The sequence below is a fragment of the Brachypodium distachyon genome, chromosome 2, assembly GCF_000005505.3.
Source record: "Brachypodium distachyon strain Bd21 chromosome 2, Brachypodium_distachyon_v3.0, whole genome shotgun sequence".
NCBI lineage: Eukaryota > Viridiplantae > Streptophyta > Magnoliopsida > Poales > Poaceae > Brachypodium > Brachypodium distachyon.
In genome coordinates this window covers 35,159,785-35,178,940 of record NC_016132.3, presented here as the reverse complement: position 1 = coordinate 35,178,940, position 19,156 = coordinate 35,159,785, and the positions used below count along the sequence as shown (strand labels likewise).

General features: G+C 48.8%; 1 protein-coding gene across 1 annotated transcript; it reads right to left on the bottom strand.

The window, feature by feature from the left end:
- Positions 1 to 424: 424 nt before the first annotated feature.
- Positions 425 to 880, bottom strand: LOC106866064 (uncharacterized mitochondrial protein AtMg00810-like). The gene has a single exon (XM_014898595.1). The coding sequence runs from the start codon at positions 878 to 880 to the stop codon at positions 425 to 427; it is 456 nt and encodes a 151-aa protein (XP_014754081.1).
- Between the last annotated feature and the right edge of the window lie 18,276 nt (positions 881 to 19,156).

Here is a 19,156-nt window from a genome sequence, read left to right as displayed (position 1 = left end):
TATAAATACAAGGCCACGTGACCAAACTGAATACGATTAGAAATCTAACTCCTAAACCGACTAGAACTAGATTAGGACCGGAAAGGAACTCTATTCGGATTGATCCTGCGCTTACATTCTCCCCCTAAGATCAAAACGAACTTCTACTTGATAACGTCGACGCCGATCTTCTTCCTCATCTCTTGAAATTTCACTCTTCCAATAGACTTCGTCAATATGTCGGCCAACTGCTCATCTGTACTGATATAATCAACATCAAGTTTGCCTTCTTCCACGCATCCTCGTATGTAATGAAACCAGGTTTCGATATGTTTACTTCTATCATGAAACACCGGATTCTTACACAGAGATATAGTGGACTTGTTGTCGATCTTCAACTCAAACTTTTCTGGTTCTCGGTTTAGTAGATCATCAAGCAATTGCTCTAGCCACACTCTCTGGCATGCTGCAGTAGCTGCTGCAATGTATTCAGCTTCACACGAGAATAGAGCCACAACCTGTGGCTCTTCTGCTTCTGTGACATCCATCTCACAATATTTCCACCTAGGAAAAACGCCATGCCCGAAGTATTTTTACGGTCACCAACGTCGCCAGCCATATCACTGTCACTGTACCTGACTAGTTGTGTCTTCTCCTCTTTCTTCTTTGAGTAAACACACCCATAATTCAGGGTTCCTTCGATGTACCGCAAAATCATCTTCACCGCTGCAAAGTGTTCTGTTGTGGGGTTCTCCATGAATCGACTAACGATCCCAACTGAGTATGCCAAATCTGGCCTTGTATTCACCAAGTATCTCAGACTTCCTACAATACTTCTATATTCGGTACTATCAACAGGATCTGTTTCGCTGTGTTTGCTCAATTTATGCCTTGCTTCCATCGGTGCTGAGGTAGCATTGCAATCTTCCATGCCGCACTTCTCAAGGATTTTTCTTGCATAAGCTTCTTGACACAAACTTATTGAGTCTCCTCGCTGACATACTTCTATCCCGAGGTAGTAGCTCAACAAACCAAGGTCACTCATCTTGAAAAGATCTAGCATCTGCTTTTTGAATCTTGCAATCTCCCTCTCATCTGCACCCGTGATCAACAGATCTTTAACATAGACTCCAACTAGGAGCCGTTCCTTCCCATCACCTCGTTTGTACATAGCATGCTCCAATGGACTCTTCTCAAATCCGAGGGACACCAGTGTAGCGTCCAGCTTGGTGTTCCATGCCCTCGGTGCTTGTCATAGCCCGTACAATGCCTAGTGCAGTCGCAACACCTTATGTTCCGCTCCCCATTCGACGAAACCAGGAGGTTGTTGTACATATACTTCTTGTAGGTCACCGTTCAAGAATGCTGATTTCACATCCATATGATGCAGCTTCCAGGATTCTTGAGAGGCCAAGGCAATCAACAACCGTACCGATTCCATCCTTGCGACTGGAGCAAACACTTCCTCAAAATCAATGCCTTGTTGCTGCACATAGCCCTTTGCTACCAAGCGTGCTTTGTGCTTTACCTCATTGCCATTGGAGTCTTTCTTCACTTTAAATACCCACTTGAGGCCTATGGGTTTATGCTCGGCAGGGAGATCAACCACGTCTTGTTATCTTAGATTGATCCCATCTCCTCCTCCATCGCCTTGCGCCAACTTTCTTCCTCGCTAGCTTCTTCAAACGAGGTTGGTTCTTCGCTACTTAGCAAGCACCTTTCCTTCGCTGTGTGCTTCGTCTTGACCGTCTTCGTCTTGCGGATCAACTTCTTTGGAGAAGGGTACAACTCCGATAGAGGTCGAAGTCGTTCGAGCGTTGGTCGTCGAGTCCGCGACCGAGTCTGCACCGGCGATCGTACCATCGTCGATGCCCTTTGAGAGGTTGCTGCCACGGTAGAAGTTTCATCGTCACCGCCGGCTGCTGCATCCTCCCCTTTACTCGCTCCTGCCACGGCAGAAACTTCTGCCGTTGTCTCTCGTGTTGTGGCAGACGCGGATCTTCCTGCCGCGGTATCTGCCGCAGATCCTGCCACAGCAGAGGATGAGGCCAGTGTTCTACTGAAGCTGAACACCGGTGTAGTGCCGCGGCCCTGTGGCGTTCCTGGTGGATCTCTGCCACCTGCGTCATGGTCGTGGCCTTCTCCACATCCATGGTTATGACCTGCATGCTTAGGGACTGGGTAAGATACAACAAACATATGATCCGAATTTTGTTGATTCTCTTCGTTGTTTGAGGACCAATCCCATGCCCTCTCTTCTTCAAAGACGACGTCACGTGCCACGTGAACTTTTCTTGTTTGTGGATCGTACACACGATAAGCCTTTGAGTGTCCCTTCAATCCTGCTTCATAACCCATCAAGATCATCGGCTTACTCCGGTCTTCCAGCTTTCCCACATGTCCAGAAACATTCTTCACATGTGCCATGCACCCAAAAGTGCGAAGGTGATTGACCGAAGGTTTTCCTCAACACCAAGCTTCATAGGGTGTCATGCCAATGACACTTTTCGTCGGTGCACGGTTTAGCAAGTATACCGCCGTCGTCACTGCTTCTCCCCAAAACCTCCCCGGCAAGCCTTTGCTCTTCATCATGCTTCGAGCCATTGCTACCACGGTTTGGTTCCTTCTTTCAACAACACCGTTTTGCTGCGGTGTGTATGGGGCTATCAGAAAACGCTTGATGCCATGTTCCTCACAATATGCAGCAAACTCATGTGAGATAAATTCTCCTCCTCGGTCAGTCCGGAAAGCCTTCAACTTTGCCTCTGCTTCTACTTCAGCAGCAATCTTGATCTTCTTGAATGCTTGAAACGCTTGATCTTTTGTTTTAAGCAGCACAACCCACATGTACCGACTGTAGTCATCTACCACGAGTAGAAAATAGCAATTGCCGGCTGGGGTTGCAAGTGAAACTGGGCCACACAGATCACCGTGAAACAAATCTAGTACCTTCTCTGCCCGGTACTTTGCTTCTCTGGGAAATGGCGCTCGTCGTTGCTTCCCTACTAGGCATCCATCACACACTTGTTCAACATGATCCACCATCGGCATCCCAACCACCATGTCCTTCTGGCCGAGTTGTCGAAGCGAGTGAAAATTCAAGTGCCCATAGCGAGCGTGCCACCTCCATGCTGGATAATCAAGACCAGCTAACAAACAGATCGGCTCTGTTCTGTCTAGGTCAAGAATATACAAGCGATTCTTTGCCCTCTTGACCTTCATCGGTAGCTTGCGTTGTCGGTCGTAGCCCCATAGGTACCCATCCTCCAACACGATTTTACATCTCCTTTCCTCGAGTTGGCCAAGACTGATTATGTTGCTTTTCAGCTTGGGGATATAATATACGTCGGTTAGTACCTTGTGATCGCCAAATCTTGTCTCGAAAAGAACTGTGCCTCGCCCTTGTATCGCCACCGTGGAACCATCTCCAAAATGCACCGAGCCATCCACGGATAGGTTAAGCTCTGCGAATTGGGTTTTGTCGCCAGTCATGTGATTGCTAGCGCCCGTGTCAAGGTACCACACATTGCCCGTCTTCACTCTTGCTTTATCATGTAGGTAGAATTTCTTTTCAACAAGGGTTACGGTCTCAGACTTCTTCTCGATGACTTCCTCTTGACCTTCTTCCATCAGCTCGCACATCTCTACCATCAGCAACGCTGGATCATCATCTTCTTCCCTGGCCATATATGCTTTCTCTTTCTGTGGCTTTCGGCACTCTGACTTGAAGGGCCCATATATTCCGCAGTTGTGGCACCTAACCTTCTTGCGATCAAACTTTTTCTTGGGGGCCGCACCTTTCTCCTCGGTACCTTGAGGAGCTTTCTTTGCTTGTGCTCGACCTCCTCCTTTAGCTTGATTCTTCTTCCACTGGACGATGACGAATCACCAGTTTTCCTTGCGGCCATAGCAGACCACTGCGCACGGGTCATCATCAGATGCTCGTCATCTTGTCCATCTCCGAACGCCATCCGGAGTCATTCATCGTGCGCCTTGTAGCGCCCCACCAAGTCCTCCACCGTGAAGGTCTTCAGATTGACGCACTGCTCAATTGAGGTTACGATCTGGATATACTTTGGTGATGCCGCGCGTAGGAACCGCCTGACCACGGAGATCTCGGTGAGTGTCTCGCCTAGGTCACGGATCCCATTAACGAGCGTCGTGACACACGTTGCAAACGCATCGACCGCCTCGTCTTCTCCCATCTTCAAACTCTCATAATTCTTCATAAGGGTTTGAAGGTTCGCCTCTGACACGCTCGTGTCCTTGATGCAGGGTCTTGATCGTATCCCATGCATCCTTTGCAGATTTCTTCCCCTTCGAGTGTTGTAGCACATCGTTCGGCACAGCCGCATGGATGGCCGCCAATGCCAGGGGATCAATGCGATAGTTCGCAGCTCCTTTGGCGTACGTGTCGCCGCCGGGGTCGGCTGCGTCCCAGATCTCTTGAGATTCCATAGCCACCTCCATCTTCATCGCCCACATGCTGTAGTCACTGCGATCGAGCCTCGGAAACGTCGCCGGTGCTGAGTTCCTTCCAGCCGCGGCTTCCGACGTCCCCGCTTCCGTCGGCATAGCTCCCGTGTACTAGGGACCGCTTTGCCGGATTAACCTTCACTCTGATACCAAATGTTGGAACTCGGCCCAATCTCTCTCACGCAAGCAACAACAAACGCACGTCGAATACTTTTCAGCACGGCTTTGGCACTCCTTCTGTCGTCGTCTCCCGGGTCAAGGATGAGACAGTCAATTGGAAACCTGCCAAATGATCTTGGGGTTCTTGATGGGAACAATGTGACAGAAAAACTCCGGCGACTCTCTGAATCACAGTGGCGAGGTGGACACAACGGAGACGAACAGAGCACACACGCGAACACCGTAGACTCAGAGATTGTTTGCAATGCGTAATACCTTGTGTCTTTTCTGGCTTTCTTTCCTTTTATTCAGATCTCAACTAACTCGCCAATCACGCTGCACACGATCTGTTTTTCCCGTGCCATCCCACGGACGTGACCATGCGCAGCGCCGAGCGAGCGCTAATTAGGAACTGGTCGCCGCAGCGTGAACTCAGCACGCCTCTGGCCTTATCTGCTACAAGCAAAACAGAAAACGAGTGGATACCGGACAGGCCCACATACCAGCATAATCTAAACTGAAAAGCGATCAAGCTTAAGGAGGAAATCTTCTGGTGCGGCTTGGTTAACGTGACAATTCACCCCCTTAACCATGCGGCACCTGTGCAACAACTTGCATGCCGATCATGCTCTTCATCTCCTGAAATTTGATCCATCCAAGCGCCTTCGTCAGGACGTTGGCTAACTGATCTTCAGTGCTCACATGATTCACTGAGATCTTTCCTTCCTCCACACAGTTTCTCACAAAATGGAACCGGGTGTCTATATGCTTGCTCCTGTCATGAAAGACAGGATTTTTGCACAACTGTATAGCTGACTGATTGTCGATCCTCAGCTCTACCTTCTCGTTCTCTCCCCAACAGCTCTGCGAGGAGACGCGATAGCCAAATACCTTGACAGGCAGCAGATGTGGCAGCAATGAATTCAGCTTCACATGAAGAAAGAGCAACAATTTTCTGCTTCTGAGATACCCAGCTCACTGGAGATGATCCCAGATAAAAGGTAACTCCCGTAGTACTCTTACGGTCATCGATATCACCTGCCATATCGCTGTCACAATACCCTGCCACATGAACATCCCCTTCTTTCTTGTAGACACAGCCCAAATTCAGTGTCCCTTTCACATATCTCATAATATGTTTCACTGTAGCGAGATGTTCAGTGGTAGGCCTCTCCATAAATCGACTGACAATGCCCACTGCGTAACAAATATTAGGTCGAGTATGGACTAAGTACCTCAGGCTCCCAACAAGACTTCTGTACTGAGTTGCATCTACTTCAGCACTTTTACTTGCTTTGCTCAATTTGAGTTTTTCTTCAATTGGAGCCTGGGTTGGGTTGCAATCTGACATGCCGAGCTTGTCCAGAATTTTACTTGCACCCACTCTGACATAGAGCCACACCATGTCCAGTTTGGTGCACTTCTATCCCCAGATAGTAGCTCAAGAGACCAAGGTCGCTCATCTTGAACATGGTCTTCATTTGCTTCTTGAACTGATCTATGTCAGATGCTTTGTTTCCTGTTATCACAAGGCCATCTACATACACACCGACAACTAGCAAGCTGTCCCCTTGCCTCTTCCTGTAAATGGCACTTTCAGAAGGACATTTCTCAAACTTTAAAGCTGCAAGTGTTTGATCTAACTTGGCATTCCAAGCTCTTGGTGCCTGCCGCAGCCCATACAAAGCTTTGTGCAGTTTCATGACCTTGTTCTCTTTCCCTTTCACTTCAAACCCAGGTGGCTGTACAACATACACTTCTTCAGATAATTCCCCATTGAGAAATGCTGACTTGACATCCATGTGGTGGAGCTTCCACCCTTCCTGAGCTGCAAGTGCTATCATCAGCCGAACTGATTCAATTCTGGCGACTGGAGCATACACTTCATCAAAATCGATCCCTTGCCGCTGCACATAACCTTTAGCAACGAGCCTCGCTTTGTGCCTCACCACAGCACCTGAGGAGTCCTTTTTCAGCTTATAGACCCACTTGAGACCGATTGATTTTTGCCCCTTTGGAAGATCACACAACTCCCAAGTTTTGTTGCCTTCGATGGAGGACATCTCCTCCTTCATTGCTTTGAGCCAGCAATGTTCTTTCAGAGCTTCGCTGTAACTCACCGGCTCTTCTAACCCAAGCAAGCACAGCCCTGAATATTCCAACTCCACCTCTGAACAATCATCAAGAATATTGTCCAGACTTCGTTTCCCCTGTGGCCCAACCGGACCACTTGACCCGCAAGGTGTATCACTGGGATTCTCCGGCGCTGCCGTCGTGGCTGCCGCGGCAGAGAAATCACCAGCGAGGGATCTTGCCACCTGCGCAGGCGGCGATGGAGTTGCCTGCCGCTGTTCTGTCGCGGCAGGAATCTGTGTTGGGCTTTCTGCCGCGGCAGAATCTGCGGCAGAATTTCCTGCCGCGGCAGGAACTTCGGCAGACCTTGACTGAACCTGAATTGCTGGCCACTGTACTGTGAAAATGCGTTAGATTCAGTTGAGCTATTCTGCTTCTCCCAACACCATTTCTTGTCTTCTTCAAATACAACAACGCAGGATACAACGAGCTTCTTTGTTGCCGGATCAAACATACGATAGGCTTTCGATCCTGCCTCATACCCAATGAATATCATCTTCTTACTTCTGTCTGACAACTTGGTTATGCCAGGACCAACCTGCTTGACATGCCCCACACAACCAAAAGTCAGGTGATGCACACTGGGTTTCTTGAGATGCCAGGCTTCGTAGGGTGTGACGCCAGCCACACTCTTGGTCGGTGACCGGTTCTGCAAGTAGACTGCAGTAGCTACAGCCTCACCCCACATCCTTGCCGGCACCCCCATGCTCTTGAGCAGGCTCCTCGCCATGCCCACTACCGTTTGGTTCCTGCGCTCCACAACACCGTTTTGCTGTGGGGAATATGGCGCCGTCAGGTAGTGCTTGAAGCCTTACTATCACAGTAGCTTGATAAATCATTAGAGGTGAATTCACCTCCTCTGTCTGTGCGGATTGCTTTCAGTTTCAGCTCACACTCCACCTCAGCTGCAGCTTGTACTCTCTTCACTGCATCGAATGCCTCATCTTTGCTACGCAACAGTACAATCCACATGTAACGTGAATAGTCATCAACCATAAGGAGAAAGTACCTCTTGCCTCCATATGTTGCAGGGGTAATCGGACCACACAGGTCCGCATGTACGAGCTGCAGCCGCTCTGTGGCGTGCCAGCTTGCCGCGGCAGGAAATGAGTGCCGGCGCTGCTTGCCAATCATGCACCCTTCGCACACCTGTTCGAGCTGATCAAGGAATGGCAAGCCCTCAACCATCCCCTCCTTCGCCATGCTGCGCAGTGCATTGAAGTTGACATGCCCGTACCTCTTGTGCCACAGCCATGCTTCATCTTTGGTTGACATCAAGCAAACGGGCTCTGTCGGCTGAATGTTCAGGATATAGAGCCTGTTCTTTACCCTTCTCACTCTGGCCAGGACGTTTCTTTGCCTGTCCCAAAGTGTCATCAGTCCATCTTCAGTGGAGTACTTGCAGCCATTCTCATCAAGTTGGCCCAGGCTTATAATGTTGTTCTTCAGCCGCGGGATGTAATACACATCCGTGAGCACACGGTGCTCGCCGGTGAGGCACTGCATGAGCACCGTGCCTCGCCCGCAGATCTTAACAGCCGAGCCATCACCAAACTTGACACGACCAGTGATGGTTTCATCGAGCTCAGCGAATTTTGCAGCACAGCCCGTCATGTGGTTTGTTGCTCCCATGTCCAAGTACCACGAGAACTCTTGAGACCCATGCAGCTTAGGCACCACTTTTTCTTCATTGAGCATGACCTGTTCTGTCGGCAGCTCTGACGGCGGAATCAGCTCCACTGACTCTACCATCAACAATGCAGGCTCGTCATCCTCCTCGGCATGCGCAAGATTCACTTTCTCGCGTTTAGGAGCCCTGCATTCAGAAGCAAAGTGTCCTGTCTTTTCACAATTAAAACATTTCACCTTGCTCTTGTCGTACTTGCGGTGCTTCTTGTCTTTCTTGCCGCCGCTGTTCTCGTCACGCTCACCGCGGTTGCCACTGCCGTTCTGGCCGCGGTCTGCGCCAGCATTCTTCTTGCCGGAGCCACTGGATGAGCCACCGCCACCCAGCTTTCCCTTGTTCATCAGGGACTCGAGCGCACGTGTGACGAGCATGAGCTCATCGTCGTTGGTCCCGCCACCACGCACCTCCTGGAACTCCTCTTCACCTTCCTCGAACGCCCGCAAGCGCCCGACTGCTTCAGAGACCGACATGTTGCGCACGTTGCCCCACTGTTGGATGGTGTTGACGATCGAGGAAAATCATCGTGGTACTGCAGCGAAGAGCCGCTGCACCACCTTCCTATGCGGCAGCTTCTCACCGAGCGCCCGGATCTCGCCGAGAAGTGCATTCAGCCGGCGCGAGAACGCCGTCACGGTCTCGCCTTCTGTCGCCATCATGAGCCGATCGAACCGCCTCATGAGCGACTGGATCCGCGCCTCTACGACACGTTCCTCTCCGATCCGCGACTTGCGGATGGACTCCCACGCCCCCCGCGTGGTGTCGCAGTCCATGATGGACATCATCACATCATTTGGCACAGACTGCGACAGGGCCGTCATGGCGCCATGATCCTGTTCCTCGTCGACGGGACCGGTGCCTTCAATAGCCGGCCAGACGCCGACGTGCTTCATCAGGATCTTCATCTTGCCGGTCCAGAGTTGGTAGTTGTTCTCCAGCAGCTGCGGATACTGCACAGGGATGAGGCTCCCGCGCCACCCGCTGCCGGAGCCCTCTTCACTGGCGCGCTTCGCTGGCGGTGTGTACTTCCCCGCCATCAGCACTCCTGTGACGGCACTGCCATCCCTCGTCGGGGACGTTGTCATCACCCCACGGTCACAGCGGACAGCAGCTCACCACCGCCACCAAATCGCCTCCGAACACCGACTCCACTTCGCCTCCAAGATCGTCAGACCGCGAGCTCTGATACCAATTGACAGAACAACTCCTGCGACTCTCTCAATCACAGTGGCGAGGTGGACACAACGGAGACGAACAGAGCACACACGCGAACACCGTAGACTCAGAGATTGTTTGCGACGTGTAATACCTTGCGTCTTTTCTGGCTTTCTTTCCTTTTATTCAGAACTCAACTAACTCAACAATCACGCTGCACACGATCCGTTTTTCCCGTTCCATCCCACGGACGTGACCATGCGCAGCGCCGAGCGAGCGCTAATCAGGAACTGGTCGCCGCAGCGTGAACTCAGCACGCCTCTGGCCTTATCTGCTACAAGCAAAACAGAAAACGAGTGGATACCGGACAGGCCCACATACCAGCATAATCTAAACTGAAAAGCGATCAAGCTTAAGGAGGAAATCTTCTGGTGCGGCTTGGTTAACGTGACACAATGTAGCTCCTTGCGGGTCAAGGGTTGGGAGATTTGGTCTTGTATCCGTATTGTAAATGGTGCCTGAATCTTTCTTTGATAATGAAACGGCAAAGCTTTTGCCTCTTTGAAAAGGAAAATTAAAAAACAGATGCACACCCTTTCAGTTTCCCCGTCCGACGGACTGGCCTGAGGGCAATCGCTGGCACTGCACTCACCTCAAATCTTCATATGGATTTGGGTTTAGGCGTGCTTTTGAGCATCAACCTTTTTTGGGAGACACAGATTTTTGAGTGGACCAATGCAACGTCGATAATCTAAACTTTCTCGTTGTTGAGGATGAGTTCATCGTCGACTCAGAGGAGGCCCATGTGTTAGGTGCTCCACGCGCGAAAGGCATTTCTAGCGGTGCCGCTAGAATCGTGGTACTAATATTGGTGCCGGGATGTAATTTGTGCTCCATGCAGTCTTTTTCTCCCTTCCTTTCTTTCTTTCTTTCTTTCTTTCTCGTGATAACCTTTTGTTTAAGGTCAAGCTGCTTTGCCGGCTGCTTTCCATCGGGCCTCCGGCAAAGGTGGCCCTATACCGTGGGCCGGCCAAAAGCCCACGGCAAACGGCAGGCCGCCGGCAAACGGAGGCCAATATGTCTACTGAGTGTATACATAGATTTTAGATCCAAGATTATATGTCTAATATTTTTTCAAATCTTTTATTTTTGAAAAGAGGGGATCAAAAACTTTTATTTTTAATCGCTCTAAACCCAAAATTAGTTTTTTTTTCTTCGAAAAGGAGGACATGTCCTTTGCCTCTATATTGATCAATGAACACAACCAAAACCCAAAACTGGTGCGTTGCTTCTATACAATCTCTTTTAAAAAGATAACGGATATTCAAGAAAAAAGAGTAATTAATGAGAAAGCTCAAATCTGGACCTTCCGACCATATCGTGATCAAGTCCCCTAGCTGCCATTCACCATCGATCTGGGAATGCAAGCGTAAAAACAAAATCGAGCAATACCACTGTGCTTGCTACTGCATCGCCAAGAATGCTTGTTTCATTAATCAGAGATGTACGTCATCGGGGATTCTAGGATGAAACATGGATGCCTGGATATGAAAGATGCATGGATCACCTGGAAAAATACATGCTACCCGGAGATGTCACCACTCACCAGGCTTTCAATACGTCTATGAATAACCCACCAATTGATTCCGACAATGCTAGTGACATCTCTTTACCCTAGTTATGAGGTATAAATCAGTATACTAGACAAGCATGGACAGGAAAAGTTCTCTGATTTCGGATAGGATTAGGACAAAGGTAATTAAAACCAATCCAGATTTGTTTCTTTAGTTAAGAGTAAAATACATTGTAGGTCTTAATTTTTTTCCCCTACCGACTCATCCGTTCGTCCGGTGCAAACGGAATCTCAACCTCCACTGCCCGGTTTCAATTGAGCGAGGATGTTAAATATATTGTACAATTAGAGTTAGTTGTGCACTACATGCGTTAACATACATGTGCATTAATGCGCTATATATAGTTCGAGATAGAGTTAGAGTTGTTAGTATCTAACTTAACACCCTAGTCGGTTCCAATATGAACAAACTTGCACGAGAGATATCACGACATATAAAGGAAATCAGCTGGCCTGTGGAGAGCTGTGCAATTCCAACCAATTCCCTGTGGGATCCTCAGGCTGGTCCGCGGGAAGATGTTAGCGATAGTGCAGGCGTACAGAAATACGGCGGCTCGCTCGCCGGCCTCCCAGCTACGTTCGCCGCGACGGGTACCTGGAGTTCCAACGTTCTAATACGTGGGCCTAACGGGCATCTGCGTGGACAGGTACGTAGTAGTCGCTTGAGAGAGGTGAAAAGAGAGGGATGGAGCACGGTTAAAAAAATATATGCAAGGGTGTATGTGCAAGTTTATGTTTCAAAGGGGCATCCGACGGGTGGCCTAGGCCTACGTCTCATAAGAAAAACCTGCCACGTCAACCGGTCAGACCGATACAAACACACTTAGGGCCTAAGATGAACCATTTAAAAAAGTTTTAGGACGTAGAAGTGCATTTTCAAAGATTTAGGACTAACTTGACACATTCACAAAAGAATTAGAACCGCGGGTGCATTTTACTCAATCAGTTGTATCTTCGACGCGGACATCCCCGACAGCTGGCTCAGTGCACCATGTCTCACCTTTAGGTACGCTCCCAAGTCCGGAACCTCAACAACATCCACCAGTTCAGGATCCCCCCCCCCCCCCCCCCTGCGCAGCAAAGATCGAAAGAAATCGTACCTTGAAGGGCCATCGTCTCCCACAGCCCCATCCATGATCTCCGACGAACTTAGATCTACAGAAGCAAACCAGCTTCCAGCCGCTAACCCGCTCCGACGCTCCCCCACCGCACCGAAACCACACCGTAGCAAGCTTGCAGTCGTCGGCAACAACTTCGCGGATACTGACCCTCTTCTCTGTCCGCGTTTGCCCAGGCAGACACGCCGTTGGGGTAGAGAAGAAACGAACGGTGACTCCCTAATCGGCTACCGCTTGGGCCAAACGAAAAATATAAATACATACGTAGGACACTAGGACCACTCTGTTTCTTTTAGAAAAACTTTTTTTTAGAACAACTAGAACCACTCTGGTGACTGGTCCAAGTCTAGGCCTCCTTTGATTCAAAGGATTTCCATAAGAATTTTGTAGACTTGAAATATTAAAGAATTTTTCCTATGTTGGTCGTTTGCTTCGTAGGATTAAATCATATAGGAATTTTCCCTAAGGAATCATTTGTACTACATTCCATAGGAAAATTTACATCCACTCCAACCTCTTTTGGTCCAAGCAAACAAGGTTTGGTGCAAACAAAATCTAATATGGATCAAGTGGGCATGACATTGCAAATTTTTCCTATTCCTTTATTTTTCTAATCCTACGAGTCAAAAGAGACCCCTAATCTGTTCCATTTCGAACTGTTCGGATTTGGCCCACGTATTATGGGGCAACGGCCTCATCCCACACAGCATGATACGTCAAGCACTTTTTTTGGGCCCAAGTCGTAGCCTCACTAGTCCATCGATTGCTATACTGTCCCAGATACCAGACTTGGGCCAGCTGCTGCAGTATTCCTTGATTTCCTCTATTCGGAGGCTTTCCGCGCCCCAAATGGCCGACCAAAGCGGACGTGATCTGCTCCATCAAGTTTCCAGACGCATGTTTGCTGCCATAGAAACGTACACAAGTTCTTCCCGTTGGTAGGCCTTGGTATCTCGACACCTCCCGTGCCGACATGAGAGCCATGGCGTATTCTAGTAGGGAGGATCAGAGGAATTGGTAAACAAGTTCGAAATCATTTGGTAGAACAAGGTAGCGACTATTGCATATATAAATGGCTCTTCCATCATTCACTTTATTTCCTATATGTAGACCCCTGCTACTATAATTAATGCATGACTGATCGATATATCTAGCGTTCCCTGGGTAAAAGAAAAGGGGATGCTCCTTTTCTCGAAGGGCAGGCAGAGGCCATTTCATACATGTTTTTTGACGTGCATTTTGTACACGTTGGCTACATACCAAGGGTTTGACTGGTGGCCTTGTGGCACTCTACAAACTAATCGTAGCACTAAGTCATTTATGATTTCAACTTCCGATGTGTGCGTCAAACTACCAATCTATAATATCTATAAAGTGTCCATATCATCACCGTTGACACTAAGATTTCTTTAACTTCTGTAAGTACAACATGCAAAATGTACATATCATCACCATTGATCTCCGTTAAGATTCACTGAATGTTTCTAACTCAACATGCACTGTGTCCACGTCATCATCAAGTCAACCAACTCTTATCTACCCAAATAATAAAGGGAGGAACACTTCCTTCGTCGTCGTCCGTCCGTGAACTTTGCAATTTGTCCCTTCAAGTTTTGATAATTCAACCCGCGGTTCAAATTATATGGGTTATTCTGCATATATGCATCTCCTTCTCCAGATCTCTCCCAGACCCCAATACCGATCTGCCTCTACTTCTCTTCCTTCTGACCTCTTGTGACCGTCGTCCCCCTCCATCTCCTCCTGCCTTCCCTCCGCCCGCCACCGGCACTTATCCCCCCTACTTCGGCGTTGCTCTGCTCTGTCGCGCATGCGACTCTACGTCCCGCCACCGACGTGTCTCCCGTCTGCTCCGCTGGCGCCGCTCCCTCTTGCCGTCGGCGCGAAGGTTTCCTTCGTCGTCGTCCGCCGTGCATCAATTTCCGTGCATGTTCTGATTTTTCGTGTCTCCTTACACTCCATCGAACCTTCCTTTTCCTATTTCCACAGCGCTGCCTTCTCGGGCCGCCGCTGCCGACTCAACTGCCCGCGCAGCACCTCCCTGCGGTGACCGCTCTCGATACGCGTCGACGCCGAATTAGATTATCGTGCAAGAGACGAGCAAAGGGGTCCAGGGCTGATCGTCGCTATCCACCGTTTCTCGTGCACTGCACCACCGCGTGCTCTGACACCAGCCACGGCCGGCAGGCGGTGTGGACTGGGTGCCATGTCCGTGGCCGCAGCTGCTAGCATCGGTCCCGAGATCATTTTGATTGAATGTCCAATTATATTATTATGTTTTGTATAAACATGAATTTTCCTGTACACATGTTTAAGCGGCCGTGGCAAAGCATGGACAATGTACTAGTTCTTATGTAAGGAAATAACAAGTAGTTCAGCCTAAATAAAGAAAATTCTCTATCTTTCTCTATGTGGCGTAAAAACATAGAATTTTCATCTCAAGGCACTCTAATCATAAATCTTTACCTCTAGGATGTCACCCAATTCACCAAACCATGTTCTATTAATTTGTTTCACCATTCCAGTAAAAGAAGCATATAAGAAATTTACTGATATAATTTAAAAGCCGAGGATACTAAACCACCACCAATGTGGCTAACTTACAAAATTATGTCTTCTTATCTTCACATCCCAACCCAACTACCGTGTGGTCATCCATTTATCAACATTGATTACATGAAAATGAGACGTCACATCTCCAAAGTTATTCTTATGGAAGAAATAACAAGTAGTTCAGCCTAAATAATTTAATTTTTCAGTCACACCTGAGGAATTAGTCACGCAGATAAATTAATTTATATACCATACAAACATATTTGCATTCTCTCAAACATCAATCATGTCCCCAATCATGTCATGAGTTCCAATACTCCTATGATGTTTATTTTGCTTCATTGTAATTCATTTTTGTTTCATGTATGAAAAAATGTGGTGCCCTTTGATGCCCGCGGAAACGTGCGGGGGCATCCACTGGTATCAAATGGAACTACAACCATCACAAGTTCATAACGGGCACGAACCAATCCCATTCCACACCATGCAACAAATAATCAGCCTGTGGATACATATATACTATCCGAGCTATGTTTTGACATTCAGTTTTAATTAGTAGGAGTACAAAACATAGTAGAATGATAATGGTGATGTGGTTGTTAGTTTAAAATCATATTTCTATATGTATAACCGTTTAATCATGTAATATTCCCCAAATCAATTAAATCTTTTTTCTTTAGGCACACAAATCAGTTAAATATGGTGTACCATGACATCGAAAACCATCAGGTGAGAGCAGTGAGCAACAGAGGTAAAGCTCACGAGGTTCTAGCACACACATATACAGCGTCAACTCTCATAGCGATCTCAGATTTGTGTGTCGATGAGCTGCTAAAACTTCACCGCTAACACCGCTTTGATCGATCTGCCCAGGAATTTCGGATATAGTTGCCCTGTGATATCTTTCCGAGGATTTTTGCAGAAATTGTGAATTAGCCAAACAAACATATGCGCGATTATCTGCAGCCAGCCTGGATACAAACTCCTTCCGATCCGATCTTTGTCTTAAATCAGCGACGCTTATTACGGATCGGAGAAATCATGTGGTAGTAGTATAGGCCGGTCGTATGGAATCAGCACCGAATAAGCTTGTGTTTCTGACGTGGCATCGCAGTAACTTGACATGGTGTTGCAGACATCAGGTTTCTGCAAGGGAATATCGGAGACAACCCGACACGCGTTTGAGCTTCTCCAAGGTGGTGGTGATCTATCTTCGTAGCATATTTATTTGATATTATAGATACTAATCCATTTCTTTAATATTGTTCAAATTTAAAACAAATTAATTTAAGATAAAGATAGAACAGCTTATAATTTGAAATGGAAGGAGCTCCGCCGAAGCGTGACAACACACTACTACAGGAAACCCCATCCGTGATGCCCCTCCAGTGGCGGTTAAAACGGACCAAAAAACATAACGCCACTGGAGGTCTCTCGAGGCATCCACGAGAGACACCAGTGGCGGCGATAATCACCGCCACTCGTGCCTCACCACCAGTGGCGGTGAATACTGTCTCGAAACAAGTCACCGCCACTGGTGGTCCATCACCAGTGGCGGTGTTTGTCACCGCCACTGAAAATGACCATGGAAACCCTAACAACCACCAGTGGCGGCCGTAAAAAAGAACCGATACATGATGGAACTACTCAGTCTCAGTGACCTTCCCTGAACCCCTTAAGCACCGCCCAATCATTAGTTTAGTACTCAACCGGAACGGGGAATGCACTGAGCACTGAGTAGTAACCACCGGTAAGTGGGACGGCGGAATCATTTTTATGCTGGTCGGAACTCATGTAAACTAGCGAGGTGGGACTAAAGCGGGAAAACTGGTGGGAGAGCACCAGTGGCGGGCCTCTTTTAACCCGCCACTACTGACCCTCCAGTGGCGGTTTATTTTTCCGCCGTCCACTGGAAATCTCCAGTGGCGGTTTAGCCATACACCCGCCACTGGTGCCCTTGCTATATATAACTAATGTGCGAGGCCGCAGCTGGTCGAGCTCGCGCGTCTGTCTGGACCAGCTGCGGCTCTCTCCTCACTCGCGCCGGCGAAACCCTGCCAAAATGGATGGCGGCGGCCGGTAGATAGCTCTCGCCCCTTCTCCACCCTCTTCCTCTCCCTTCTTTCCTCCTCCTATTCTTCTCCAATTTGGCAAAATCGCCATTAATGGCGTTGTGGCCGCCGGTGGGCAATTCGACCCCGATCTCTCTATAGCGGCTCCCCTGGTCTGCCCCGCTCTATCCGTGGCTCCCCCGCAGCATAGCTCTGCCCTCCCCCCCGGTATTGCCCTCTCTATGGCTTTAATTTGCTCCCATGAGCTCTCTCTCTAGCTCTCTGTCTCTAGCTCTCTCTCTGGAGTCCATGGCCGCTGTTGCTTATGGGGGAGCTTAGCCCCTGGGGGTTAGCCCTAGGGTTAAGCTTAACCTCGGGACCGGTGTACGTGCATGTTCAAGCATATTAAATGTGTGTTGACACCGGCCTTCGTGCCATGTATTTCTTATGTGATGTGATACCGGCCGTCGTGCCGATGTGGGTGGGGGTAATTTGTTTTTGATGCAGGCATCGAATTTCGTAGTGCAAAATGCTATTCTTTTAGCAAAGGTCATGCCGAAATTTTCTATTTTTGTCGATCAAGCTGATTCGTTTATTTTTTTTAATTGTGTTGTAGCTCGATGGGCCGTGCTTGGATGTACGAGGACAGGTTACGTGTTGAGTGGATAGAACGGCTGAAGACTTTTGTCGATGCCGGCATGGGAGATATGCATAGGAAAGGGGGTGATAAGATGTGTTGTCCCTGTGTGAGATGTCAGAAAAGCTGTACGAGCCAGAGGATGTCGAGATGCACTTGCTCATGTGGGGATTTGTGTCTGGTTACTCAAGGTGGACTTCTCACGGGGAGGATGGCATTGAAGTCGATGACGGCATTGAGATGGAAAACATGGAGTCTGACGACCAGCCTGGTGAAGAAGCATACCGTGGCAAGGATCTAGTACAGGACGTTCCAACCGGTATGATGGTTGAAATGCTGGACAATCAGTATCTGCAGAATCAGTTGGATGACCCCGAGGATGAAAGTGTGTCTCGTAAGTTCGAGAAGCTGAGGGAGGATGCCGAGATACCGTTATATGAAAATGCCGGCGTGGATAACAGTGTGCTAGAAGTAACGCTCAAGCTTTTGCATATAAAGGCAAAATACAACATCGTGGACTCGGGATTCACGGAGATTCTGAGTTACCTACGTATGGTACTTCCTCCGGGCAACAAGTTGACTAAGAGCACGTACGAGGCGAAGAAAGTTACATGCCCCCTCGGGTTAGAGGTCATCAGATACCATGCTTGTCCCCTGTACTGCATCATATATAAGGGCGACTACAAAGACATGCACAGCTGTCCAGTACGCAAAACATCCCGATACAGGAAGAAAGACCCCAATCCTGACGGCGGCGAGGAGGAAGAAGTGAAGCGTGGTCCGGCAGCAAAGACGGTCTGGTATCTCCCATGTGGCACTAGGCTGGAGCATTGGTTCCAGAACGAGAAGGAGGCCAGGTGGTTCGTCTACCACGACGCGACTCAGGCGGATATCGATCCCAAGGGCGTGTACCGCAACGATGATGGAGTCCTCAGACACCCCGCAGATGCGGCTCAATGGAGGACTCTGGACGACGAATTTCCTGAGTTCGGCGCAGAGCCCAGGAACATCAGGTTCGGGATGAGTACGGACAGGATCAATCCGTTCGGAAACTTGAGCAGCAAACATAGCACATGGCTGGTGAACCTGTTCATATACAATCTCCCCCCGTGGCTTGTCATGAAGAGGAAGTACATCCACCTATCAATGCTCATACAAGGCCCTAAGGAGCCTGGAGCTGATATGAACGTGTATCTGGAGCTGCTGAAGGATGAGCTCAAGGAGCTTTGGGAGAAGGGTCAAACGGTTTGGGACGCTCATAAGAAGGAGGAGTTCACCCTTCGAGCAGCTCTCCTGACATGTGTGCATGACTACCTGGTGAACGGGAACTCATCGTGCCAGTCAACACATGGGTACAAAGCGTGTACAAAGTGCGAGGACGAGACAGAAGGGTTGTTCCTGCCAGAATCAAAAAAGATTGTGTACATGGGACACCGTAAGTGGCTGGAGATGAAGGACCCATGGAGGGATGATAAGAAACACTTCAACGGGAGGGCAGAGAGGCGGCACAAACCGAGGGAACTGACTGGACACGAAGTATACGAAATTTTCAGGGACCTC